This window comes from Copadichromis virginalis, linkage group LG9 (assembly GCF_057382275.1).
Source record: "Copadichromis virginalis isolate Kocher_CV1m ecotype Utaka linkage group LG9, C_Virginalis_male_GT1.1, whole genome shotgun sequence".
NCBI lineage: Eukaryota > Metazoa > Chordata > Actinopteri > Cichliformes > Cichlidae > Copadichromis > Copadichromis virginalis.
In genome coordinates, this window is record NC_140626.1 from 10,305,530 (window position 1) to 10,331,813 (window position 26,284).

At 42.7% G+C, this 26,284-nt stretch overlaps 4 protein-coding genes across 12 annotated transcripts; 2 read left to right on the plus strand and 2 right to left on the minus strand.

Annotated features, from left to right (window-relative positions):
- Positions 1-1,204: 1,204 nt before the first annotated feature.
- Positions 1,205-1,745, minus strand: LOC146701274 (kinesin-like protein KIF1B; the record flags this gene model as incomplete). The annotated part of the gene is made up of 3 exons (XM_085467718.1): positions 1,205-1,358; positions 1,452-1,573; positions 1,674-1,745. Coding segments are annotated over 3 exons (327 nt in total), but the record flags the coding sequence as incomplete, so codon positions are not given.
- A 448-nt stretch (positions 1,746-2,193) lies between these two features.
- LOC146701275 (leucine-rich repeat-containing protein 31-like) lies at positions 2,194-5,402 on the minus strand. 6 transcript variants are annotated; one of them, XM_085467691.1, is made up of 6 exons: positions 4,643-4,877; positions 4,396-4,500; positions 4,153-4,317; positions 3,851-4,006; positions 3,100-3,577; positions 2,901-2,961 (listed from the first exon to the last, which is right to left on the minus strand). In XM_085467691.1, the coding sequence occupies exons 1-5, from the start codon at positions 4,695-4,697 to the stop codon at positions 3,120-3,122; spliced, it is 939 nt and encodes a 312-aa protein (XP_085323817.1). In that variant the 5' UTR covers positions 4,698-4,877; the 3' UTR covers positions 2,901-2,961; positions 3,100-3,119. The 6 variants fall into 6 exon arrangements, with proteins under 6 accessions (XP_085323819.1, XP_085323817.1, XP_085323816.1 ...); XM_085467690.1 differs by lacking the exon at positions 2,901-2,961 and adding an exon at positions 5,131-5,402 and having other exon boundaries at positions 2,966-3,577; positions 4,643-4,745; XM_085467693.1 differs by having other exon boundaries at positions 2,194-3,577.
- Positions 5,403-5,476: 74 nt separating this feature from the next.
- Positions 5,477-10,507, plus strand: LOC146701276 (uncharacterized). 4 transcript variants are annotated; one of them, XM_085467608.1, is made up of 12 exons: positions 5,477-5,631; positions 5,840-6,137; positions 6,359-6,511; positions 7,500-7,576; positions 7,785-8,115; positions 8,339-8,578; positions 8,736-8,859; positions 8,976-9,081; positions 9,181-9,419; positions 9,515-9,670; positions 9,851-9,930; positions 10,020-10,507. In XM_085467608.1, exons 1-12 carry the CDS (start codon positions 5,557-5,559, stop codon positions 10,109-10,111), a joined length of 1,971 nt encoding a protein of 656 aa, XP_085323734.1. In that variant the 5' UTR covers positions 5,477-5,556; the 3' UTR covers positions 10,112-10,507. The 4 variants fall into 4 exon arrangements, with proteins under 4 accessions (XP_085323734.1, XP_085323735.1, XP_085323737.1 ...); XM_085467609.1 differs by having other exon boundaries at positions 7,785-8,103; XM_085467611.1 differs by having other exon boundaries at positions 6,440-6,511.
- Positions 10,508-12,787: 2,280 nt separating this feature from the next.
- LOC146701277 (DIS3-like exonuclease 1) lies at positions 12,788-26,205 on the plus strand. The gene is made up of 9 exons (XM_085467620.1): positions 12,788-15,391; positions 17,405-17,497; positions 17,580-17,868; positions 20,301-20,536; positions 21,721-21,875; positions 22,051-22,229; positions 22,320-22,465; positions 23,129-23,300; positions 24,874-26,205. Exons 1-9 carry the CDS (start codon positions 15,153-15,155, stop codon positions 25,189-25,191), a joined length of 1,827 nt encoding a protein of 608 aa, XP_085323746.1. The 5' UTR covers positions 12,788-15,152; the 3' UTR covers positions 25,192-26,205.
- The last annotated feature ends 79 nt before the right edge of the window (positions 26,206-26,284 follow it).

Sequence of the window (26,284 nt, forward strand, 5' to 3'; positions counted from 1 at the left end):
GTCAAGAAGGCTCACCAGCGCCTCTTCTTCTTGAGGACTCTGAGGAAGAACCACCTGTCCTCAGACATCCTGGTGAACTTCTATCGCTGCACCATCGAGAGCATCCTGACCAACTGTATAACAGTCTGGTACGGGAACTGCTCTGCCTCGGACCGGAAGGCGTTGCAGAGGGTCGTGAAAACTGCCCAGCGCATCGCCGGAGCACCACTTCCTGCCATAAAGGACATCTACAGGAAGCGGTGTCTGAAAAGGGCTGGGAAAATCATCAAAGACCCCAGTCACCCATCACATGGACTCTTCACCCTCCTGCCCTCTGGGAGGCGCCACAGGAGCCTCCGGACTAAGACCACCAGGTACCGGAACAGCTTCTTCCCCACAGCTGTCAGACTCCTGAACTCTGCCTCCTGACATCTGACCCACGTTAAACTCATGCACTGAACATACACACCCCCACAATGGACAACTGTACCCTCAAACACACAATAATAACATGGAGTGAACCACCACTCACAACCACTAGCACTTTATATAGCCTCTGTAGAAACTATCTACACCCTCACTTATCTTAACTGCACTACTGTATAGCTCTGTGTAAATAATCATTCTGTACATTCAATAATCTTTAATCCTACAACTGTTTACAACTTGCATAGTTGCCGGGGATTCCCATGATGCATTGAGTTTTTCCTTTCCAGTCTCCTTTCTCACTCAGTATGAGTTAATAGACGTCTCTGCATTGAATCATATCTGTTATTAACCTCTGTCTCTCTTCCACAGCATGTCTTTATCCTGTCTTCCTTCTCTCACCCCAACCGGTCACAGAAGATGGTCCCCCCCCTCCCTGAGCCTGGTTCTGCTGGAGGTTTCTTCCTGTTAAAAGGGAGTTTTTACTTCCCACTGTCGCCAAAGTGCTTGCTCATAAGGGGTCATATGATTGTTGGGTTTTTCTCTGTATCTATGAAGCGCCTTGAGGTGACTTTTGTTGTGATTTGGCGCTATATAAATAAAATTGAATTGAATTGAATTGAATTATCTGAGGAAGAAGCAGAGTTGGTTTGTTTCCAGCTGAAATCATCCAGGCTCAGGAATTTGAATCGATCCACATCACTTCTGCTTGAACTAGAGAACATGAGTGTCGACTTACATTTGGTCTGTGAGACACATGTCATAGTGACAGTATTTGGGTTAATATGGCATTACTCACCCTGGTCGCATTTCTTCAATATCAGGCACCAAGTTCAGGAACTCGTTCTTTTGCAGCCCGCGCAAGGTAGGAGGTCTCCAGAGTGGGAACCATCGGGAAGTTTTCACAGTCTGAGCAGGAGGGACTGGAGGCACGTGAGCTGTTCTCAGGGGTCCTTTAACACAAATCACACCAAGTTAGAATCAAATAGATAACCTGTCAATAACCGTTTGCAGATCGAGGTCAATGTTCCTAAAAATATGTTTACTTCTGGCCCATGGAGCCACAGCGGGAGTCCGACAGAGAGGAGCAGGTAGAGGAAGGGGTGAGGGTGGCACTGCTGAAGCTCGTCACGGATGGATCACGTCCGATCGGTGAGATGAGAGAAAGCTGAAGTGAAACAACAGCAGGATGAGGTAGACGTCAATATAGGAACTCCCTGATGTGACACAGAAAGGCTATTTTTTTATTTCTTTGTATTATTTCTCACCTTGCAGTCACTGATGCTGTTCACCAGCTGCTTGTATTCAGTATTGAAGGTGTGTGTCAGAAGGCGCAGGCACTACAACACAACAGGAACAAGACCAATCAGCTCCGAGCAGAGAAGGAAGAAGGCAGCAACAAGAACGCCCACTAAGCCCACGTTTTTCTCACCTTGGTGGCCAGCTCCTTCTCACGCTTTCAAAGGTGGTGCTGGAGATCTGCGAGGAGACGGAGGTGGACGTGGACAGAGTGCCGGAGCTCACGCTGGGGGACAGAGACTCACTCAGGGACTTGGTGGTGGGAGCTGTTCCCACGGGAGCCGCCTCTCCCAGAAGGTGACGGGTCTTTTCCACCTGGACGAAAGATGGGGGCGAATGTGAGGTGGGGAGAAGAGGGGAGGTTAGTCATGTAAAGTCTGTACTCTAAGAAAAAACTTTTTAGAATAGCACTTTGGTCTTTGAGCTGAAAAGTCATTTTTCCCTCAATGATATTAAACAGATTTATTTCTTTATGAATCTTTTAAGGCCCCACCTCCTGCAGCTGCTCCATCTTCTCCAGCTCCCACTGGTGCTCTAGGATGAGGCTATCTCCTCTGGGCCTCCAGCCGGCCAGGTTCTCCTCTCCACGCACATAAGCCACTGATGTGTCCAGGACCTTCCTCCTCCTCCTCTGCATCCCTGACTGGACTGAAAAAGAGTGAAAAAGCAGCTAACGTCCAAAAATAAGAAAACTTTGAAAGAACTCCAAAAAAACCTGGAGAACTTTTGCTCAAAAAACAGTTTTGTTTTTTTTAAATTACAAGGCAATCTGACAAAATGTCATCAAATGAGACTCAAGACTTCTGCAGGTCTCTGCCATGACTCAATTTTTTTTTCTTAACGGCAGAAACAATTGTTCCTTTTTTACTTTGTTTCTATTTTCTCTTCTTGTTTTTATCTGTTGAACAACAAACAACATTCATGCTGATTCACATAATATCCTGTCTCTAATCTCTGGGATTTCCTCGTAGCTCTTTGATGCAAAGAACATCCATCAAACGCTCCAGCTTGTGCTCAACATCATCGTGAACGGTGAAGGTACTCTGACGAGAAAATACTCAGTCGACCTTTTGGTTGATTTGTTAAAGAACCCCAAAATAGCTGATTACCTAACAAGGTATGCAGATAATTCACAGCTCTTTTCCTGAATAGCTGCTTTAAAACTCTGCTGAAAGCCTTTGTCCATTTCCAGGTATCCCCACTTCTCGGCATGTGTGTCTCAAGTGTTAGGACTGCTGCATTCGAAAGACCCAGACCCTGCAGCCAAGGTGAGAGACGACAAATATGATAACCCACACCAGCTGTGCTTAACTCTGTAAGTTCCCAGTATTCCCTGAAACCATCACGTGTGACACAGTTTACATCAGACGTGATGCAGCTGACGTCAACACTAACCTTCTTGTGGTAACAGAGACTTAAAAAAATAATAATAAAGCAACAAAGTGGGTCGCTCTTTGACAGTAAATTCCAGTGCGGTCCGCTCCAATCTCCTCAGGCTGACTCTCTTCTAGGCTCTCCTGACTGTTCCCTTTACATGCTGATGATGTGTCTTGTAAATCTGGATCCCTTTCCAGCAGGACGCTCCTCTTTTTCAGACAGTACCTGAGCTGCTCTCTCTCCTGACAGTCAGCTGTCCACCTCTGCATGGCCAGTCGAGCCAGCGCCGGCATTTGAGGCAGAGCTCGGAGCAGAGCGGGCAGCCAGGCTGAGCACGGAGCAGAGGTTGAAGGTCGCAAACTGACATCCACGTCTTCCAGAGAGCCCAGACCTCCTGCTGCAAACAGACTGCACCAACCGTTGTCTCCCACCAAGCTGTTGTAGGACAGATCCAGTGCACGGAGTGAGGAGAGACAGCCCCGTCTGCACACGGCAGCTGCACAGAGGAAGAGGACCCATTGATAACTGATCACTTTATGCCTGTTCACTTTACTGTTTTGTTCACAATGTTTCTGATGGAGACAAAAATAACACCGAATAGTTTCATTGTTTTGTTTTATACGACAGCTACAGATGCTGGCAGCATGAAATAAATGAAAGAAATATCAATTTCCTTCAGGCTTTACTTGTCTTAATATACATTTATGCAGCCTAATGATCCACTACAGACCAAAAAAGAAAAAGTATAATGTCATTGTGTGTTAGTTACCCAGATGTTGCATGTCATCAGTGGTGAGCTCGCAGCTGCAAAGACGGAGCTCGCTGACGACTGATGGCTGCAGAGCATCCAGCAGGAGCGCCAAGTGACCGCCAACCACTTTACACCAGGAAATATCCACCGTGCGCAGATAGGACACCGCCAGGGCTGATGCATAAACACAAAGTTTTCACCATTTCAGGCTAGAGGGTGGAAGAGGTATTCAGGGAGAATGACTTGAAGGAAAACTTCTATAAATAAACAAGTGTGTGTGTGTGTGTGTGTGTGTGTGTGTGTGTGTGTGTGTGTGTTACCCAGAGCAGTGAAGGACTCGTTGCTCATGTAGCAGCTGTTGAATGGCAGCCTCCTCATTTGTGTCGCAGGGAGGGCGGAGACCAGCAGGTGGACCACACCTCCCACTTCCTTATTGGATGACACATCAAGCTCGGTCAGTGCAGTGAGAGAGGGCAGCACCTGGACTGAAAAACAACGAGTCACATGACTGCTGCAGCGAGCATGCGATTAGTGTCCGGCGTGTGAGATTGGTAGCAACTGACTCAGAGCCTCTAGATCATCTCGCGTGAGGCAACACAGGTGGAGGTCGAGTCTCTCCAGGTGTGTGACGTGAGCCAGGTGAAAGGTGAGGCGGCTCAGTCCACCAGCTAGAAGCAGCTTTACAGTATATTAATCAGAACAATGCTGCTCTCTAATGTATCTTGGTAAAGCGCAGAAAAATCTAATGTTTTATATGATACAGTGTGATTTCAGTAACATATCATAATGGAGGCTTCAGCAAGTACTTACGAAGGAAATCTTTCCTCTGCTCTTCAGTTAGTTCATCAAATACCTCCCAAAACATCTGTATGGTGGGGTGGCGGTCATGATATCTCCAACCATAACTTGTGTTCTGAAAACAGTGAAAATGACTGTTATAATCATAGAGTTTGTAAGGTCAGGCATACACTATGTTGCCAAAAGTATTCCCTAACACATCCAAATCATTCAATTAATGTGTTCCAATCACTTCCATGGACACAGGTGTATTAGATCAAGCACCTAGGCATGCAGACTACTTCTACAAACATGTGTGAAAGGACGAGTCGCTCTCAGGAACTGAATGAATTCCAGCATGGTAATGTGATAGGATGCACCAGTGCAACAAGTCCAGTCATGAAATTTCCTCGCTATTAAATATTCCATAGTCAGCTGTTAGTGATATTATAACAAAGTGGAAGTAATTGGAAATGACAGCTAGTCAGCTGATGCTAAGGCTCATAGTGCACTTAAGTCACCAATATCTGCAGTCTGCTGTTGTTACAGATGTCCAAACTTCATTGGTTTCCATGGCTGAGCAGCTGCATCCCAGCCTTACACTGACAAACACAATGCAAAGCGTCAGATGGAGTGATTTAAGCATCTCAACACTGGACTCTAAAGCAGTGGAGATGTGTTTACTGGAGTGACGAATCACACTTCTCTGACTGGCAATCCAATAAATTTATCTCGCTGTCATGTGTTATTTTGCCGGGTTGTTTCCTCCCGTTGCCATGTAAACACAAAATAGTGTATATATATGAATATTTTCAAAAAATGCTCTGTGAGTTCCACATCATAACAGTTATTTACTGAGCAGCTCAGTTAGAACTTGCCACTCACACACTGAGCAGCACTCACTAACTTTCTATTTCTAAACAATTTGTTCACTTTTTATCTCAGGCATGTCTGAAAAGACATCAGATAACTTTTTCCATCGCTTTGAAGATTTGATTCAGAGAAAGCGCACAGGTGGAGATGTAAGTAACTAAACATACTCATTCTTGACTTCTCTGCTGATCAAATGTAAATGTTTCTGAGAGATGTGTTATATTTTGCTGCTTTGCACAGTGTAATTTTTGTGTAAGTCACTGTAGACAGAGCAACTGTCAGCGCTTCACCACAGAGTCCAGGATCCTGGACTTTCACAAAGCTCAGAGCAGTAAGACAAATGTGTTCTTTCAACAGGCAGACACATTGCATATCGCACAGAGACCCAGAGATTATGCTGTGCAACTCCCACCTTTACCTGAGCAATGCGCAGGCTCTCCACAGAGAGTCCAGAGAAGCTGGAACTGTTTGGATGACCCCTTTTGGAATCAGGAGGACCCTGAAAGAAGTCTGAGTAGCCTCAGCTCTGCAGACACACACACACCAAGTGATCTGAGGGCCATTCCTTTCATTGTTAGTCCTGTTGAGATGACACCGCTCACTCCAGTTCCTCCACCTCCTCGAGCAGCTTGTCCATCGCAATTGCGGTTCAAAGGTGATGCTTTTCTTTAGTGGTTACACCTGCTGTTAATCAGTTAGTTTAGATTTTAAAATTTGACACTGTAGATTATCTATTTTAATGCTAAATTACACATTCTTGCTGTCCATTCATTTTATATGCTTTTTTGAAGAAAAAAAAATCAGGAAGAAAAATGTTTATTGTTGTTTTTGTAAGATGTCAATTTGTAGTTATTTAGTTATTTTTTGTCTAAACAGACACGAAGTTCATTCGTGGAATAAGAGTCTTGACAGCAAAAGACAAATTTGGGCCTATTTTGACTCCAAAACCTCCAACAGTTCCCATACCGCAAAAACGAGGACCTCGGCCTGGGACGCTGCTGCCCCGTGCAAAAGTCGTCCCTATAGACAGTAAGTGGTTTTCCTCAGTAACTGTAGAAGATGCTGAATAATCAAACTTTAAATTAAGAGATTTTTTAAAAAGATTTTAATGAACAATTAATCACTGCATCATGCTTCGAATTAGAAGAAATGACAGTTTCTTTTTACTAACCTCGTTGATTATCAGACAAGAAAGCAGACAGTCAGTGCAGTCAGAATAATCCAAGAGAGAGCAGGGTCAAACTCCCGCCTGTAGCTACACCTGTAGAGAGCCTGTCCCACAGCTTTAGTCTGCTGTCTTCATTAGAACTTTAAAATGAATACTAGATCTACTTCTACTGAATGGAGAAAAGGTTCCTGAGAAGAGATTTAATTTTCAGTATCTAAGAAATTTGAGGCGTTTCTGAAGGTACTGTACCATGTTAGAGCATCTTAACATAGAGTCCTTGAATACTAGGCAGTTGTAGAGGATGAGTTACTCTACTTTAAATGACTCCCACCCCTTATTGGAGGATTTCAGCTTCTTCCTGTGGGACAGAGGTTTGCAGACCCTAAATGCAGGCGAAGCTTGAAGAAACAGCTTTGTCCAAGCTGCTATTTTGTTGTCGTTGTAACAAATGACACATGTTTTTTTTCTATATTTTTTAAAAACTGTATTTATTTATTTACTGTACTTATTTCTCTATTTATGACAGTGCTTTTATCTCCTTTTTGCTGTTTTATATGAATTTATCAGTATAGTGTTGTCTAGTTTTAGAAGCTGTGATTAGGACGTCTATTTAAATTTGTTGATTAAAGATCATAATTAGAGATCATAACCTGCCTTTGATTTAGACATGTCTGATATTTTTGTAAACACAAAATAGTGTATATATATGAATATTTTCAAAAAATGCTCTGTGAGTTCCACATCATAACAGTTATTTACTGAGCAGCTCAGTTAGAACTTGCCACTCACACACTGAGCAGCACTCACTAACTTTCTATTTCTAAACAATTTGTTCACTTTTTATCTCAGGCATGTCTGAAAAGACATCAGATAACTTTTTCCATCGCTTTGAAGATTTGATTCAGAGAAAGCGCACAGGTGGAGATGTAAGTAACTAAACATACTCATTCTTGACTTCTCTGCTGATCAAATGTAAATGTTTCTGAGAGATGTGTTATATTTTGCTGCTTTGCACAGTGTAATTTTTGTGTAAGTCACTGTAGACAGAGCAACTGTCAGCGCTTCACCACAGAGTCCAGGATCCTGGACTTTCACAAAGCTCAGAGCAGTAAGACAAATGTGTTCTTTCAACAGGCAGACACATTGCATATCGCACAGAGACCCAGAGATTATGCTGTGCAACTCCCACCTTTACCTGAGCAATGCGCAGGCTCTCCAGAGATAGTCCAGGGAAGCTGGAACTGTTTGGATGACCCCTTTTGGAATCAGGAGGACCCTGAAAGAAGTCTGAGTAGCCTCAGCTCTGCAGACACACACACACCAAGTGATCTGAGGGCCATTCCTTTCATTGTTAGTCCTGTTGAGATGACACCGCTCACTCCAGTTCCTCCACCTCCTCGAGCAGCTTGTCCATCGCAATTGCCTGTTTTCTCTGCTAAACATTCAGGAGCAGGTCGGTTCAAAGGTGATGCTTTTCTTTAGTGGTTACACCTGCTGTTAATCAGTTAGTTTAGATTTTAAAATTTGACACTGTAGATTATCTATTTTAATGCTAAATTACACATTCTTGCTGTCCATTCATTTTATATGCTTTTTTGAAGAAAAAAAAAATCAGGAAGAAAAATGTTTATTGTTGTTTTTGTAAGATGTCAATTTGTAGTTATTTAGTTATTTTTTTGTCTAAACAGACACGAAGGTCATTCGTGGAATAAGAGTCTTGACAGCAAAAGACAAATTTGGGCCTATTTTGGAAAAACTGCAGCATTTCCAGGATGGGATTGTAACCTCACCTGGACACACAGTACCAACCAAAACATTTACTGCAGTAAAGCCTTTGACTCCAAAACCTCCAACAGTTCCCATACCGCAAAAACGAGGACCTCGGCCTGGGACGCTGCTGCGCCGTGCAAAAGTCGTCCCTATAGACGGTAAGTGGTTTTCCTCAGTAACTGTAGAAGATGCTGAATAATCAAACTTTAAATTAAGAGATTTTTTAAAAAGATTTTAATGAACAATTAATCACTGCATCATGCTTCGAATTAGAAGAAATGAAAGTTTCTTTTTACTAACCTCGTTGATTATCAGACAAGAAAGCAGACAGTCAGTGCAGTCAGAATAATCCAAGAGAGAGCAGGGTCAAACTCCCGCCTGTAGCTACACCTGTAGAGAGCCTGTCCCACAGCTTTAGTCTGCTGTCTTCAGACGACTGGTAAGAAACGTAGTAAGGAGACATTAAATACTGCACAGAAACAGTGCTGCATAATGTGGCTGTGTTATTTGTGGTGTTCCTGAAGTCGTGTTCAATGTTGTGTTGTGTAAATACAGGATTAAGAAAAGACACGGCTTGCAAACTATTCAGTCTCTGGCAAAGCACCACTCGGACATCCTGAAGACTAAACTACATGAAGTGTGTCTGGTCCTCATTGAGGAGGTATTGCACACTTTATGTTTCTTATATGCGTTTCATGCAGCTAGTTTCCCTTCAAGTGCATACTACAGCCTCAACTGATGATTTTCACTCACATTTTAGGTGAAAAACCAACGCTCAGCAATAGCCTTTGAGGCCATACATGCCATCAATGAGCTCTACATTCAGCTCCAGAGAACAATGGACCCAGAAGTTGAAACAACAGGCCGAGCTCTATTGCTGAAGCTTGCAATGACCAACAACAACTTTCTACATCAGGAGGTCAATCTGGCGCTTGATGCCATGGTGGAAAATTGCAGCCATGGACGGATTCTGAGCGCTCTGTTTAACACAGGACTGACGTAAGAGGAGAGAAGAAGCTGTAGTGATTTTATTAGAAGACATGAAAGAGAGATCATGTTCACTGAGTTGTGTGTCTAATATTGTCCTTGCTCAGCCATCGCTGTGTTGCAGTGAGGAATAGCACGGCTCAACACCTGCACCAGCTGGCTGACAAACTTGGAGCAGCCGTCACCCTGAAAACAGGAACCTTCACTGAAAGATTTCTAATTGCTGCCTCTAGAATGGCAGGGGATGCTGCACCTGAAGCCAGGTGGGTACTTTTAAATGGGTTTGAAGTGCATCAATGTTTTATTTTCTGTGAGTTTACACAATTAATGAAAATTAATGACAACTGTAATCTTCCACAGGTACCATGGGCGAACAATCATTGAGAAACTGACCCTTCACAAGGACTTTATGAATTTGTGGGTGAAGATTGTCCCTGAAAAAGACAGGCGTCCTGTGGAGAAGAGCCTGAAAAAGACAGGCGTCCTGTGGAGCGCCTGAAATTCAAAAGACATCTGTCCAAAAGTAAGAAAACGTCACACTTCAAGACTGACTGATGGCTTGGACCACTGGAACTATCATCTTCATGTTTTTTCTCTTTCCTTTCTTTCCAGACTGCCGGGATTTCTTGGACGCGTGTTTAACCAAAGTCCCGGAGACGCGGCCGACGCTGGAGGAGCTACAGCATCACACTTGGCTGAGATAAGCCTATCACACACACACACAAACACACACAATTCAGACGTTATCATTTATGTGTGATGTATGAATTACCTTTCTTTTTTTCAGGAAATAATTTTTTTTAATTGGCCCACTTTAAATTTCAGTGTTTTGGAATTCCTGTAACCCCCCCCAGCCATCCCAGGAAAGGGGATCTCTCTTTGAATGGGCTTTCCCGAGGTTTCTTCCCGTCAGTCTGGCCCCCCCAGGGGAGTTTTTCCTCGTCTTCATAGAGAGCTTGGGCTGGCTCAGGAGCTCCATCAAAACTGTCTTTATTTAATTACTCTAATGTAATCATATACTTTAAAGTAATCAAATAAAAGACAGTAAAAATCTGAAGACTTGAAGTAAACTTCCATTAAAATAAAACTTGTTTAATTCATCTTTGCTGAGGATACTGTGTTATTACTATTTCAAGGATTATGTCAGAACACCGGATACTGGTACCCATCCCTACCCATCACTAGGGAACAGAACAAACCAGACATCAATTACAACAAAAATGACACTGACCCAGCCAGCATGACTCGTCTGCCTTAAGAAATGTTTAGCAATATTACAAATTGGGTGATATGCCTTAAAGTAGCTTCTCATGTGTTCAGCATTGACCTGTATGCATTTTCCCCTTCTCAACCTCATACCAGTGATACTGAGTGGGGTGAGGGAGGAGTAGCTGTCTCTCATTTTTATAGATCCCATACTGGCCCATCAGGCCATTGATGGCAGAACTAGCTTTTCTGTTCCACTACTGGCCATGACCATTGCCTTTGAACATTGACTTGGCGTGATTTTTTTCTTCCACATCCCAAATGGTCAGCACTCTGGGCGTGGCACACGAGTGGCTGATTTAAAATGAAGCAGGTCTCTCTCTGAGAGTCATTGTGAACATTCAGAATGCTAGATCACTTTCTACATGCTCATTTTATGAAGTATTTGAGAGATTCCTTATCTATACTCTGTTTAGGGATGGGTATCGTTTAGGTTTTATCCGATACCGGTACTTTTGAAACTGTGCGGGTGCTTAAATGGTGCTCTAACCGTTGCTTCCTTCTCTCACCCCAACCGGTCGCAGCAGATGGCCCCGCCCCTCCCTGAGCCTGGTTCTGCTGGAGGTTTCTTCCTGTTAAACAGGAGTTTTTCCTTCCCACTGTTGCCAAAGTGCTGCTCATAGGGGGTCATATGATTGTTGGGTTTTTCTCTGTATCTATGAAGCGCCTTGAGGCGACTTTTGTTGTGATTTGGTGCTATATAAATAAAATTGAATTGAATTGAATTGCTTAAAGAATGGAGAACACAAACTTTGTCCAAAAACCTCTTATGTTTTTATTTTTAGCAGTCTCTTTTTTCTGCAAAATGATAACCAAGTTAGCCTTTTCTTTTGATACAACATACCTACTTTGTTTGGAACCGGTGAATAATGGAAAACATGTTTAGCTGTTTGTTTTTTTTGTAAAAAGATAACGGTGTTAGCTTTTTCTGCAGCTACAGGGCATGTATGGTATCACTCTATCAAACAAGAAGACAGTCGCATGTAACTACGACGGTGTTTGCTAGTTCACCTTACATGCATTAATGTAATAACGTGGTTAGCCTACTCAACGTAAATTACACACGAACAACATTAAGCTCCTCACGCAGAGAAGAACGGTTGCTGCTGCATCATCATCCGTCTGCTACACTGGCAGGGCTAGGGGCCAGGACTCTCCTCTTCGGGTTTTTGGGGGATGTTGCTAACTCCAGGTCCAATAACAGGCAACCCACCCGCAGCAGATGTGCTCGGTGTGAAGTCTCGCAGCAAGCTATCAAATACGATGCATTTCTCTGCTTTTAAAAAAACGCTATTGCGTTGCCAGGTCTTTCATTGGATTCGAGGTGTTACTTCCTTTGCACAGTATCACAGTATCACCTTAAAGCACTTGTTGCTGCTGAGTTTGCATATTTTGCTGTGAAGTACAGCCAGACTTTTGACCGCTTTGCCTTGGACATTTAATCTGTAGCTCTGCTCTCAAAGAACATACGTACCTGGACCCGCCTACTATCCTCGGAAACGTAAAATGATTGGCTAGAATCCAAAGTGTATGACATCTCAAGAAAAAAAAAAGCCACCCGTATCCGGTATACCCGCACCCAATGTTCCCTCTAATTTTTCATGTGTCTGAGCGAACACAGAAACTCCCTGAGCGATCCCTTGGACCACTGTGAGCAACAGCAGACGTGTGCACTGTGGTGACGCCAGCATTGAATCCATGCAAGTTACATGGTTTATTAAAATAATAAAATTACAGCATTTACATTTATGTTAGACTACTTTTAATTAACTATTTTAGCCCACTTACAATGAAAATTTAAAAAAACAAAACAAAAAAATCTTGTTCATGACCTGTGTAGCATGTTAACACTATTGGAAGTAAAAATAACTTGAACTCCAATTTTGAAAACACAAGTTTCTTTTGTTTTTTTTTCATAAAGCTCTGACTTGTATTATGAGTCTGTGGTCTGGGAGAGAGTCTGTAACTCTGTCTGCAAAATACAGTAAATAATGACCAATGTTGGGTAATTAATTATATAGTTCTTCAAAAAAGTAACTGAGTTATGCAAACAACAAAGTTTTTTGCAGCTGTTTACCTAAAAATGCAGCCAAGGCGTTTTTTTAAATAAACATTTTAAATTATTTAGAGAACAATCATCAAATTGCATCAAATCTGATGCCACACAAATTATTTGTGCCACTCCAAAAATAATTTCTGTCAACTATGAGATGAAGGAGAACAACAGCCTGATACCTGCAGGCCTGACAGCAGCAGATGTGTCACTGCTGTAACACCTGTAACACTCAGCAGTCGCCTCATTGTTCTGACACACACTAAACGTCGCCACGCCGCTTTGCTCGCTAAAACACCGGTGTCGGCACATAAGGACGCTGTCAGAGCCTGTCAACGACATTGATTAGCTGCGTATATACGAATGTGAATCGCATTACTGGCTGGATCCCATACGGGAGCAGCCAGTCACTGACTAACACTGCAAAACAGACTTGTTAAAGTATTGATTTTAATTTCAATTCAGGTTAGATTTTTTTTTTTGTGCGCAACGCAGATTTTCTGTGCGCAGAGACCGTGCCAGCAGTGCGCAATTGTGCACACACACAGCTTCGAGGGAACATTGCCGGTACCCATTCCTAACTCTGTTCCACATGTGTTATGTTTCCTTCAGGATTAGCTAAATAAGAGAGGATTATTTTCCATTTATTAAACTGCATTTAGCTACTCTTTCGTATCACATTTACTTTGGGAATGCACCAATTGGTCCACATCCTGTTTATGCAGGGCCCACTTTTAAACGGTAAATTGCTGAAAATGTAGCCATATATAGCGCTTTTCTGTGTCTTGCACTCCTTTGCATAGATTGAAGCATCTGTGTGTTCCTGTTTTGTTGAGTGTATCTGTCTGTGTGGCTGTTGAAGGCTACTGAGAGTGTGACCTTCACAGTTCACCAGAGGACCATCTATTACATTTGTTAGGTTATGCGTTTTTGATATTATTGCATCCTCACTGGCACACTCAGTCCTTAGTGTGGGCTTACCCTGCTCCATACCTTGTTAAGGATAAAGAACTTACAACCTGGAAGTAGATTATATCTCCCATAGTGAGATACAGAGAATGGTTGCTTACCAGGGTAACTCTGGTTTTCTGAAACCCAGGTGATGTTTGGTTTTCACCTCCAAACAATCGCAGTCAGAGATCAGGTGAAAGAGGAAAGAGCAGAGAGCGTCAAAATAAAAGGGAAATTATGGGAGCAAACACCAGAGTTTAACAATTGTTCATCACTAAATACAGTACAGATATTTTAATAAGGAGAGGTTATTTGAAAGAATGAAATTGATTTACTGATGAACAGAATTTAAACAGGTGATTTGCCGTTAGACTCAGATGGCCTATCTCAGCGGAACAGAACCCCGTCTGTGAAAAGGATTAGAGCAGGAGCCCCGAGAGCCTGGAAGCTGGTGGTGGAATGGTTGAATGGAGCATGAGTGATGAGATGAGGCGTGTACAAGGAAGAATAACCGAGGACACAGCATGAATGCTGATTGGCCTGGAGAAGGTGATTGGACTAGACCACTTCAGGAACGCCTTTAGCCACACCTCACCAGGTGTAGACAATCGGCAGTTAAACCTAGGCAACACCTGAAGACAACTGCATTTCCACTGTAAGGAGTGTAAGGGTTGCAATGGGCTGTAACAAAGGACAAGCACAGATGAGTCCACTATCATAGACTGGAACATCATTCATAACTTTTTATGTTATAAAGGGGGTGGCAGTAGAGCTTCTGTGATTGGTCACATCAGAGAGTGCTTGGTTATCAGAGAGTTACCATAGTAACCAAAGGTTTTAAAGATTGCAATATAGCTATTGTTGTCCAGAGGGGCCGATGGTGCGATATGGCAGCCTCGCTTCTGTCAGTCTGCCCCAGGGCAGCTGTGGCTACAACTGTAGCTGCCTCCACCAGTGTGTGAATGTGAGAGTGAATGAATAGTGGCATTGTAAAGCGCTTTGGGTGCCTTGGAAAGCGCTATATAAATCCAATCCATTATTATTATTATTATTATTATCAAATCAACAAAATATTAAAGAATCATTAAATATGTGGAATAGTTCATTCTTTCCTTTTTTCATCAGTGGTTTACACACTGGCTTGCAGGCAAAATGTCACTGGTTCGATTGCAACCGGAGATACAAATCAGGGTTGTGCCTGGAAGGGCATCTGGTATAAAACTCTGCCGTATCAAAAGATGCTGAGCTATCAGGTGTGGTGACCCCTTGTGACAAGGGAGCAACTGAAAGTGAAACACTGTTTTGCTTTGTCTTTGTGTAAAGTGTCCTTGAGTGTTTTGAAAGGCGCTTAATAAAATGTATTATTATTATTATTATTATTAATGTTTTGTATAGAATCATAACAAAATGTGAAAAGTTCAAAAGACTATGCGGCTGTTTAGCTGTGCCTGTCCGTCTGCCATCAGCTGAGAGAGATGCCGGTCAACTCTCTGGAGAAGCCGTGGACGGTAGACCCCTCTGAGGTGGCAGAGCGGCGGGATCTTAGGGACAGTCGCCTGGTGTTCAGCATCGATCCACGCGGCTGTGAAGATGTAGACGACACGCTGTCTGTACACAAGCTCCCCAACAGAAGGCTGGAGCTGGGAGTTCACATTGCTGATGTCACTCACTTTGTCAAAGAGGGTTCGCTCACAGACTTGGAGGCACGTTCAAGGTGAGGAACTGGTTGGAGTGGTTGGGTAGAGTAGGTGGGATATAAAAGGATAAAAGAAAATTACAGCATCTTGCATAAGTGTTCAGAGGAACTTTCAGAAGTACAAAGAGGCAAGAAAGTTGTTGCCTGAATTAATGTTGCATCAGCAGCATGCCTTGTAGCGCAATTATAAATAACACAGAGAGCCACCTTAAATAAGGCTCGTGTCTGATGTGAAGCATTAAGCCTTAAATGTCTATCATTTAATCACATGTAGAAGGACTTCACAGGGTCCATGATGGCTTTGAAAGTATCACTGGCACCAGGAATTGAACCAATGGTCAGCACGTTGTTGGTTCAATCCCTGGTGCCTTCGGGCTTCATGTTAAAGTCACCTTGCACAAAATACTTAACCCCCAAATTTCCCTGGATGCATCCGTTAGTGTGAGTGTGCATGTGAGAGAAAATGCTTAAAGGTATAGACTAACGCGCTGTATGAATATGTGTGCGAATGGACGAATGCTGGTCGTGCTAAAAGGTGGTTGGGGTTCTCACAGTAGAGAACTGCTACACACAGAACACAGTGGTCCATGTTGTTACGAAGAACTTGTGCTCATTTTGAGTACGATGCCATTAACAGGACAGGGGAATGTTTCCGCTGTGGGAAAGCCTGAGTGATTTTCACTGTGGCCTTCATAAACATATATTACTACGGGACATGGCAGCCATACTTGTACACAACATTCAACCAGAAGGTCATGCAGCAAAAAAAGGAAAAATGAGTCCGCTTCCAACTAAATTAGTTTTATTCTACTGAGTGGTAGAAGTAAAGAACAGTGTGTCACACATCATTTGTTTTCAGATCCCCTTTGTACAGTTACGGGTGTCAGGAAAACACCGGAGGTCACATGATGGCATGTGACCTTGAGTACCTGATGTTAATGGTTTGTCTATAATTGGCTTTCAGTGCATCTTATTAATAAAGAGGATGATGATACAAGACAGTTGAACCACAGTAATAGAACAAGAAGATATTCATCTGTGTTTATGTCCAGATATATGCACATGTTCTGATTTATTTATTTATTTTGTGCTGTATTGTACAAATGAATAAAACTGAGTTTAAAATATCTGCAGTAAATGAAGTGAAGGTCGGGGCTGCAAAAGTAATGCTTGCACTTGATCTCCACAAATTTTCCTTCCTGGGAACATGCAGCGATGACACCATGTGACAGGGAAGCAGCCCAAAAAAATTTGTGTCACAGCTGAACGGCCGACAAATCTGCAGCAAATGCATTCTGCTGTCATCTCGGTGTAATCTCGCTATAATCCAAAATCTCTACGGAATTCTTTCAGCACCTTGTTGAGTCTTGGAAGTGAAGAAAGGAGTGTTCAGAAGGCAGAAGTGTCTAACCCAGTGCTAATAAAATGTATCTGATAAAGTGTAGTCTGCAGATAAATTAGTAAGAAGGTCCATGAAGTGCATGTCGTTTTTTAAAGGCAGCAGCAGCAGCAGCATGTACAGAAGATGATTGAGAGCCGAGTGAGGAGAGAAACTCCGTGTAGACTGTTAACAACGTGCACTTATAAAATAATACTGAAATCTTACTATATATTTTTTATGTTGTGATTTTTAATGTAGTTTTGGTCCTCTGCTTTCTCTCTGACTTACTCTAAAATTCCATTTTACATTTCATAGCTGTCCACAAAGCAGCGTGCAGATCACCCACCTGTCCAGCTCGCCTCCACACTTTAAAGAAGTAAATTAAAATCTCATGATTGTGGTTTGAAGCCTTAAATTCTATTTCAGAAAATGGGGAATATTTATTAAATCATAAGAAAAACATTTTGCTTATTTATTTCATCCTTCCTGACTTATTAATAAACAGAAGGATGAAAATGACAAAGGTGGAACAAACTCTGAATATTTAGTACTTATTTTCAAATTATGTCTCACTTTTGATTAGAAAGAAGATGATAAAGCTGCTGCTTTGATCTCATTGCCTTTTTATATTTATTATGTCACTTCTTAAGGGCTACAACCTACTACCTGGCAGACCGCAGGTACGACATGCTGCCTGCTATTCTCAGCGCAGACCTTTGCTCACTGCTGGGAGGTGCTGACAGGTTAGTAGACTTCCCATCACACGTTTCATTTTCATATGCTTAAAATGCATGCTAGTTGTGTAACTGACACTTTCAAATTCAGGTATGCAATGAGCGTGCTTTGGGAGCTTGACGCAGAATCCCTTGAAGTCCAAGAGGTCTGGTATGGTCGTACACTCATCCGCTCCTCCTATCAGCTCCACTACGAGCTGGCTCAGGCGCTCCTCAACGGAGAACAGGTTGAGGTAGCGGAACTGGCCAACCTGGGTCCTCAGGAAAAGGGTTCTAAGCTAGCTCAACTCACTGAGGCACTTGAGATGCTCACACATGTAGCCAGACATCTTCGGGCAAAGAGGGACAGAGGAGGAGCGCTGGAGCTGGAAGGAGTGGAGGTATGATTGGTTTCTTGTATCTTCATAGAGTATTTTGTGTGTTTTGGTAATGTGTGTACTTAACAGTAAGACTATATAAATAAAGACTGCAAACATTTAAGGTTCATGTTCTTAATTGAAAGCGTAAGCATGTTATAGCTGAGTGTCTAACCCTAACACATCGTCACTACTGACGTCTAACATACGACACAAAATGATTCAATGAATCTGAAGTGAATCAAACAAAGTAAACCGTGCACATAGCTTCAGTGGAGAGAAATCCATTCTGCACATTAAAAACTGGAACCACTATCTTTCTCGCACATTTCAGCTGCAGAAGATTCTCCCTTCTAAGCTTCTGTCTAAGTGAAAGTTTGACTTAACCTCTGTGTTTGGTCATTTTGTCAGATGACATCATGGTTAGAAAATTCAGTATCAGTCACCCCGAAACACTTCATACAGCCGAGGGGAGGAAATCAGGTCAAAAGACACCTGTGGAAAAGGGCCAGGGATTAATGATAACTAATGATTAAATGGAGATTGGTCTATAAACATGTAGTCAGTGATAATGATGACAAAGAGGTGATGATGATGTTCGGCGTCATCATGAGAATCCCCCAGCTGCCACGGTCTATTGCAGCATAACTAAGGGAGGATTCAGGGTCACCTGGTCCAGCCCTAACTATATGCTTTAGCAAAAAGGAAAGTTTGAAGCCTAATCTTAAAAGTAGAGATAGTGTCTGTCTCCTGAATCCAAACTGGAAGCTGGTTCCACAGAAGAGGGGCCTGAAAACTGAAGGCTCTGCCTCCCATTCTACTTTTAAATACTCTAGGAACAACAAGTAGGCCTGCAGAGCGAGAGCGAAGTGCTCTAATAGGGTGATATGGTACTACAAGGTCATTAAGATAAGATGGGGCCTGATTATTTAAGACCTTGTATGTGAGGAGCAGGATTTTGAATTCTGGATTTAACAGGAAGCCAATGAAGGGAATCTGCTCTCTCTTTCTAGTCCCTGTCAGGACTCTTGCTGCAGCATTTTGGATCAGCTGAAGGCTTTTCAGCGAGTTTTTTGGACATCCTGATAATAATGAATTACAGTCGTCCAGCCTGGAAGTAATAAATGCATGAACTAGTTTTTCAGCGTCACTCTGAGACAGGATATTTCTAACTTTAGAGATGTTGCACAAATGGAAGAACGCAGTCTTACATATTTGTTTAATATGTGCATTGAAGGACATGTCCTGGTCAAACATGACTCCAAGGTTCCTCACAGCGTTACTGGAGGCCAAGGTAATGCCATCCAGAGTAAGAATCTGCTTAGATACCATATTTCTAACATGTTCAGGACTCAGTACAATAACTGAATGAATTTAGACGCAGGAGTCTTCCAGGTCTTTATGTTTAGTTTGGTTTTTTGCTGTGTTATTTACAGAATTACAGATGGATACCATATATTTCTTTTCATCGATAATAAATTATAGTACGGTCTAATAGAGACGTTATTTTTAAAATCAGGCGTCTAAGCAGAACACGTTCCTCAGCAGAAAACATTTTATCAGAAAGTCATTTCAGTGAGAATATTGGAATAAAGAAACCAAGCACTCCACTGTGAAACCACTGACAGTTTTCACATTAGATCACAGCCATTTATCTACAGCGGCTGGTCGGCCATCTGTTAAAACCTCATATGGACAATTCCTGTTGTTCTATAAGATGCTCTCTAATAGGATGTCTTGGATTTATTTATTATTCAGTTATTGCATTCCTGTTATGGCTGTACGCACACAGAATATTGATATGAAGTAAAAATGATTCTCTCGGGTTGCTTCTGGGATAGTGGAAAAACCAATATATTTCTAAAAGTGTGTTTAATGATTGAGCTGCCACCCAAAAATCAAGTTCTTATCTTGACAAAGCTGGATTATTGACCGCTGGTGAAACATCTGTTGTCCTGAAGGATAAGGACAACAGATGTTTCATCTTGATCTATTATATAAAACGGCCAAAACTGTGTTCAAATCCAAACTTTCTGGCTTCTTTTGGTTCCTGCTGAAGTACTTTGGGTCCCCTCAGTTCATCCTTAGTCTGAGAAAAGTTTTGTTCTCTCTTTAAGGCACATTTCCTTTGAGCTAACTTAAACTCTGATTGGCTGTCCACTATAAACAAAAAGCATGAACAGCAGATCGGTGGAGTTTCTGTGCCCATGAGCAGAGCTGTGTGCCTGTTAGGGATATGTGTTCTTACTGGTATGATAGAGAGCTGAACGTAGGAAAGACAGTAGACTGTTTTCAGGTTGAGATTCATTCACATTTGGTTCTCCGTGCAGCATTTGTTCCGGTGGAATGGTGCATGTTCAACTGAGTTAAAGTAAACTGTAGTAAAATGTGGCCCACTGATGCATTTTCATATTCTTTTTCATTGAAGTCACGTTAGAAGCATTTTCCCTTTTCAGGTGGGTGCCCAGCTGGATGAGGAGAGGAACATTACGGCCCTGGTCCCTCGTCAGCCCCTGGAGGTCCATGAGACCGTGGCAGAGTGCATGATTTACGCCAACCACTGGGTGGCCCGCAAGATCCAGGAAGCTTTCCCCAACCAGGCCCTTCTAAGGTGTCACCCACCACCACAACAGGAGCTATTCAACCAGCTGGTGGACACTGCAAAGGCCAAAGGTTTCACCATTGACACCAGGTAATGTTTTTGACTGTTCAGTATAGAAACTGAGGAAATGCATATTGTAGTCCAACGCACATCATGTTCAGACACACAAGTGTGTGAACCTGAAATGTTTGATAACACGGGGACACACTCAGGTGTCACATGAGCAGTCAGACAAGAAGAAGACATGTTCCTTCAGCTCAGGTTGAGGTTGAAGCCAAATATGCTTCCAAACCAAAGACTAGAACATATGATGAAGCATATCTTGCCTTTGGCTTCAGCTTCACAACAGCTGTCGTGGCAAGGTCGGTCTCCCCGACAGAATTAGTTTCCCCTGCGTCGGGAGCACACGCTGGGCTGTCCAAATCACGGACAAACAGGATCCCACATTCTTGATTTTCAGTTCACAAACACTTCTTATAACGACTAACTACTCCTGAAACTTTGGAGGTTTTAGCTCTTTACACAGTAAAGTTACAGGATAAATATAATTATCAGGCAAAATGTCCTTCGTTTGTTAAAATAATCCCGTCTGATACCACGAGAGGACAATAAATATTTCATTTTCTGTTGTAACCCTTAAACTGAATGGTAATGTAACGACACTCAGGTTTCACTTTTTTACAAAACTAAAACATCACTACTTCCACGTCTGACTGTTTGTAATGGAGGCGGCGTAACCTGGATCCACACTCCGTGCCCAGCGAACGCTCGCCACGCAGGGGGAACACATGCTGTCGGCGATGCCGACCTCGGCACAACGCTGATCCTGCCGCAGTTTGTTCCCCGGTTCAAATCCCGGACAAACAGGATCCCACAGCTGTTTATGCTTTTAAACCCGTTTTGCACAGAGAGCAGTGTTGAATATTCTCACACGGGAACAAAACAAACAACTCAAATAATTAAAGATGGTTTGTTTTTCTGTTTTTTAAAAGAGGCAGTGATTTATTTAATTACAACCTGTAATCTATTACAGTTAACTTTTATTTGTTTAACTGTTTACAAAAGGTCTGAGGATCTGAGGCGTGGAATGAACTGCAATGGAGTTTGAAAACAAAATATGAATGTGCGGTTGGAGGATTGTGGGGGGGGGGGGGTTAAACCAACAGCAGAACCGGTCCCAGGACAAGAGACATGGTGATGCAAGTAGCTTTGTGTCACTGACTGCTGAGATGAGAGGCCTCACTCATCCCTGGTTTCTGGCTCTGTTCCTTCAGGTCCAACAAGGCTTTAGCTGCCTCACTGGACCGAGCTGTGGACCCACAGGACCCCTTGGTGAACAGGTTGTTCAGAATGATGGCCACCACTGCTATGTCACAGGCTCTGTACTTCTCCACTGGTGCTCATCCTCAAGACCAATACTACCATTATGGTACGATACCGCTGCACAGCTTTTATTGGCTGCACTAGAGTTTCAGTGTGACTGTGGGTCAGTCCATCCATCACACGTCTGCACACACTTGTCCAACGTCTGTTGTTTGTGAAGAATTATTCGACTGAGAACTAGAAAGAAGGCTAACGTGCTGATATTTGCTTCGTTGTCGTAGGTCTGGCTCTGGATCGCTACACACACTTTACCTCACCCATCCGTCGGTACGCAGACATTGTCGTGCACCGCCTTCTTACCGCAGCCCTGCACATGCAGAGGGGCGTTGTATCTGGTAAAGCACCAGCCAGTAACAAAGAAGTGGAGGAAATGGCTCACCATGTCAACAGCAAGAACAGGGTCAGGGGTGTTTTATTGTTTGTGTTTTTCAATGATTCACCTCTTACTCTATTAACAGAAGCTGTGCTGACGTCTGTGTTTCATTTGCAGGCAGCACAGGCAGCCCAAATGCGATCCACAGCACTGTTTCAGTGTCTGTTTTTCAGAGAACGAGACCCTCAGACAGACCCGTGCTGTGTGGCTGACGCTGTTGTCTACTCCATTCGAGACAACGGTGTCTTGGTGTTTATCCCAGAGTAAGAACCTTCAGTCCTGTGTTTTGTTCTGCAGTCTTCTTCTTTTCCTTTGTTTAATGGAGCTGTACAGCAGCTCACAGACGGCCAACCACTCGTGTATTTTTAATAGACGAATTCAAAGTTTATGACAATGAATGAATTTGTTGGAAGATGTAATTGCACGCTAATCAATGTATATTTAACAGTATACACGCTAGTTTTATTTTCTCTTAAAAAACCTCAAAATGAGTTTTAAATTGTATAAATTTACTAAACTAATTCCTTAAACATTTATTGTGAGCAGGGAAAATCGGCTAAAACCCCGAATCTTTTCTCTACCAGGCTTTAAATAAGTTAATTGCATTGCTGAAGTTGAGTCTGTGGGGAGGGACGGTGCTTTGGAGCCAGCCTTGTGTTTGTGGCACTTCTACGTTAGCTTAGCTAACCTCTGGAGGTTGCTGCTTGTTTATTGCAAGGAAAGTGTAATTTAATAACATCAGTGTTCTCCATGCTTGTGGTGTTACAGGGATATGCAATATTAACAGTTTATTAAAATGTAACCTGTGGTCATTTTGAGAAGGCTGTAGAATCCATGTAATGATTAAAATCACAGGGCGCAAAGCAGGTTGAGTAATATCACTGAGTAAGTAAGGCTGCCTCTGACCACAGCCATGTTGTTCACAGGTATGGTGTGAGGGGGCCTGTGTATCTGAAGAACAAAGAGGGCCTGGTGGTGGTAGCGGGACAGGACGGCAGCTGTGATTGGCAGGGTGGCACTGTGCGAAAATACCCGGACCGCATTACCACCACCTCCAGCTGTGGCACCTCCACCTTCAAACTGTTTGACCACATCACCGTAAGTCACAGAAAACGCTAATCAATCATTTTAGAAGGTTTCCAGCAATGCAGCGCCTAAAGGCGACGATTCCAAATATATATGCATGAGTGTATATGAATCACAGGTTCATACGACTACTGGATCTTTTGTGGTCCAACATTAAGAGACGTTTTATGATCTTGTTGTGATAAAGTGTTGTGTGGTTGCTGCTTTGTTAGCTAATCTCAAGGTAACAAAACGTCAGTAAGATGAATGAGACGAAAATGATTCCTGAAAATAAATCATTTAAAGTTATTCAGTTTATTGTTTTTAAATATTATATGAAAACAAAAACATAAGTGTGGGGGGGGGGGGGGGAGGCTCTCCTCCAAGACAAGAAATGTAATGCTTCCAGTTTGTGGCGTTTCTACACAAACCTTTTTGTAAAGGGAGATAAAAAATGACAGTGGGCGGTAATTGTTTTCACATAAACGCCTTTAAACGCTGCACGGTCGCACTCTCTCTCTCGCACTCGATAAATGATCCATTGTTGCTCTGCACACGTTTGTTACCACAAACGTCGCATGCACTTATGTCATTGTCATGAGACACTCTTGCAAACAAACTCACGGTTTAGTAACACAGTAGAGCAGCGTGTTTACGGGACAGTAACAGTAATCTAATTACCTTTTTTGCAACAGTAATCCCTTACTTTACTCGTTACTTGAAAAAAGTAATCTAATTATGCGTTGCTGCCCATCACTGGCGTCAAGTTATATTAAGTTCAGGCATGTTACACACGATGATTGTGAGGAATAAGTGCATGTGATTTAAGCAAAAAGAGCAGGAAACCTTACCCTAAGGTTAGCTAACAAAAAGAAACTGAAGTAACGGTGTGTTATTCTCACATCTTTGGCTTTAAGACATGAAAAAGTGACAGAGTACTGCTGCTTCCACTGTTATCAACATCTTTTCTTTCTTTCATGGACTTATCCTGGGGTCATAAATGTCAAAGGGCAAAGGCAATGCTAACAACATAGCTTACTGATGGATGATGATGGATGACACATGTGGCCAAAACAAGATAGAAAGAAACATTAGCCCAAACACAAGTTGTCCACCACAGCATTGACTGCTGTCAAGCTATGATCATATCAAACAAAGAGATGATGATGATATTCAACAAACAAATCAACAAAACAACAACCTCACTGTGACACTTGACCGAGGTCACAGTGTTAATGAATGTTTTTCTCCCCCTCTGCTCCAGTCTCCACGTCGTGTGAATGTTAGAAAGCACAGTAAAGAAAGTTCGTGTACGGATGGATGAACGTTTGTTACATTGGATACGTGTGTGTAACATACGTATCCAATTTATCCTATTTATGAACAAAATTGTGGCACAGTCGGAAACTTCTCCACTCTACACCACTGTCTACTTAGCTGTGACGCTGCGCACAGTGCTGAGAGGACTGCTGTTATATATTACGTCACAAACCTTAAGTGGGCCTGTCTTTGCATAGCATTCCATTAGACTATTTTCAGTAGGTGCCATTACTGTGTAGTGATCGAACTGAGGAATACTGTGACTTACGTTCTCTGCTCTCTTCAGGTTCGTATTTCTGTCCACTCTTCAACTTGCCACGCTGACCGTCTAAACCTCGAGGTCATCAGCAACAAGCCTCACCACAGTGCCAAGTCCCAGCAGCCCAGCCCTCAGGGCCGCAGTCAGCTGGTCAAAGAGGTGGTGCGTCAGAATGAAGAGGCGCTGGCTCAGGAGAAGACAGCCCGGCGCCCCAAACTCTCCAAAGAGGAAAGAGAGTTTCGTCAGAGCAAAACTCCCAGTCTGTACTCTATTCTGGAAGAAATCAGAGAGTTGGCTCTGATGGATCTGGAAAGGGCTTCACGCCTCCCGGCAACAACAGCATAGAAACGCTGTAGCCCAGCTTTACCTCCAAGCAGACACTTGTGAGAACTGCACGCTGTGCGCTAACAGAACGGTGATCATTGAAGATCACTCGTGCTGAGTCATCCAGGTCATTCTTGTAGCTCCAGATTGTGTGTGGACAAACCACACGAGTGTGTGAAGTCACAGGAAAGCAAACACAATATTAAGTAAAAACATGTCCCGCCATCTTTTTAGAAACCAGAGTCAAACCGAATCAGTGGATACGTTTTGTAAAAGTTAGTTTTTAAAATCACATCAAGTTAAACTTAGTTGTAAGGAGGATAGGGAACGTGTTAATGCCAGTGAAGTGTCAGCAGTTACTTTGACAAGACCTAGTACTCACTGCAAATGTGGTTCAATCCTGCAGGAAACTAGTCAACTGCAGCAGGTTAAAGAAGTCTGGTAACAAAAGGCTTTTCTCTCAGCACCAGTGATCTCAATATCTCACTGGTGGGATCAATGTCTTGTGTAAATTAAATGTCTTGTGTTATAGAACCATTTTTGGTGAGTTCACACATATTGTACTACCTGTGACCACTTCATACAAAACCCAGCACGAGTATTGTTCTGGAGATGATAAAACGTCCACTCGTCCATTTTCTTCTGCACGTCCTGGAATCTGTCCCAGCTGTCATAGGGTGAGAGGCAGGATACGCCCTGGACAGGTCACCGGACTGATAAAACTTCATGTCACTCATTAGCAGACTTTAAAATAAACCCGTAGAGTAATGAAAACACCTGAGGTTGGTTGTATTGGAAGTGATGTATAAAACTAGGATGTATTTATCTTATAGTTTGTATATCAAGAGCCTGTATAGAAGACACCAACACCAAGGACATTTTTATTGTTTGAACTGGTAAATAATCAGAAGCGTTTTTTGGTTTGTGGATTTTAAGATTGTTTTCTAGAACTACCAACAGAAATATGAACTGTACATAACTATTTCAATATGTGTGCAGTGGCCTGTAATTAAAAATGGTGTTTTCATTAGCGCAGATGGAGCCACTTCATCGTGTTGCGTTTCATGTCCCTGCAGTAGCTTAAGAAAGAACTGTTCATAATTGAACGAGCACT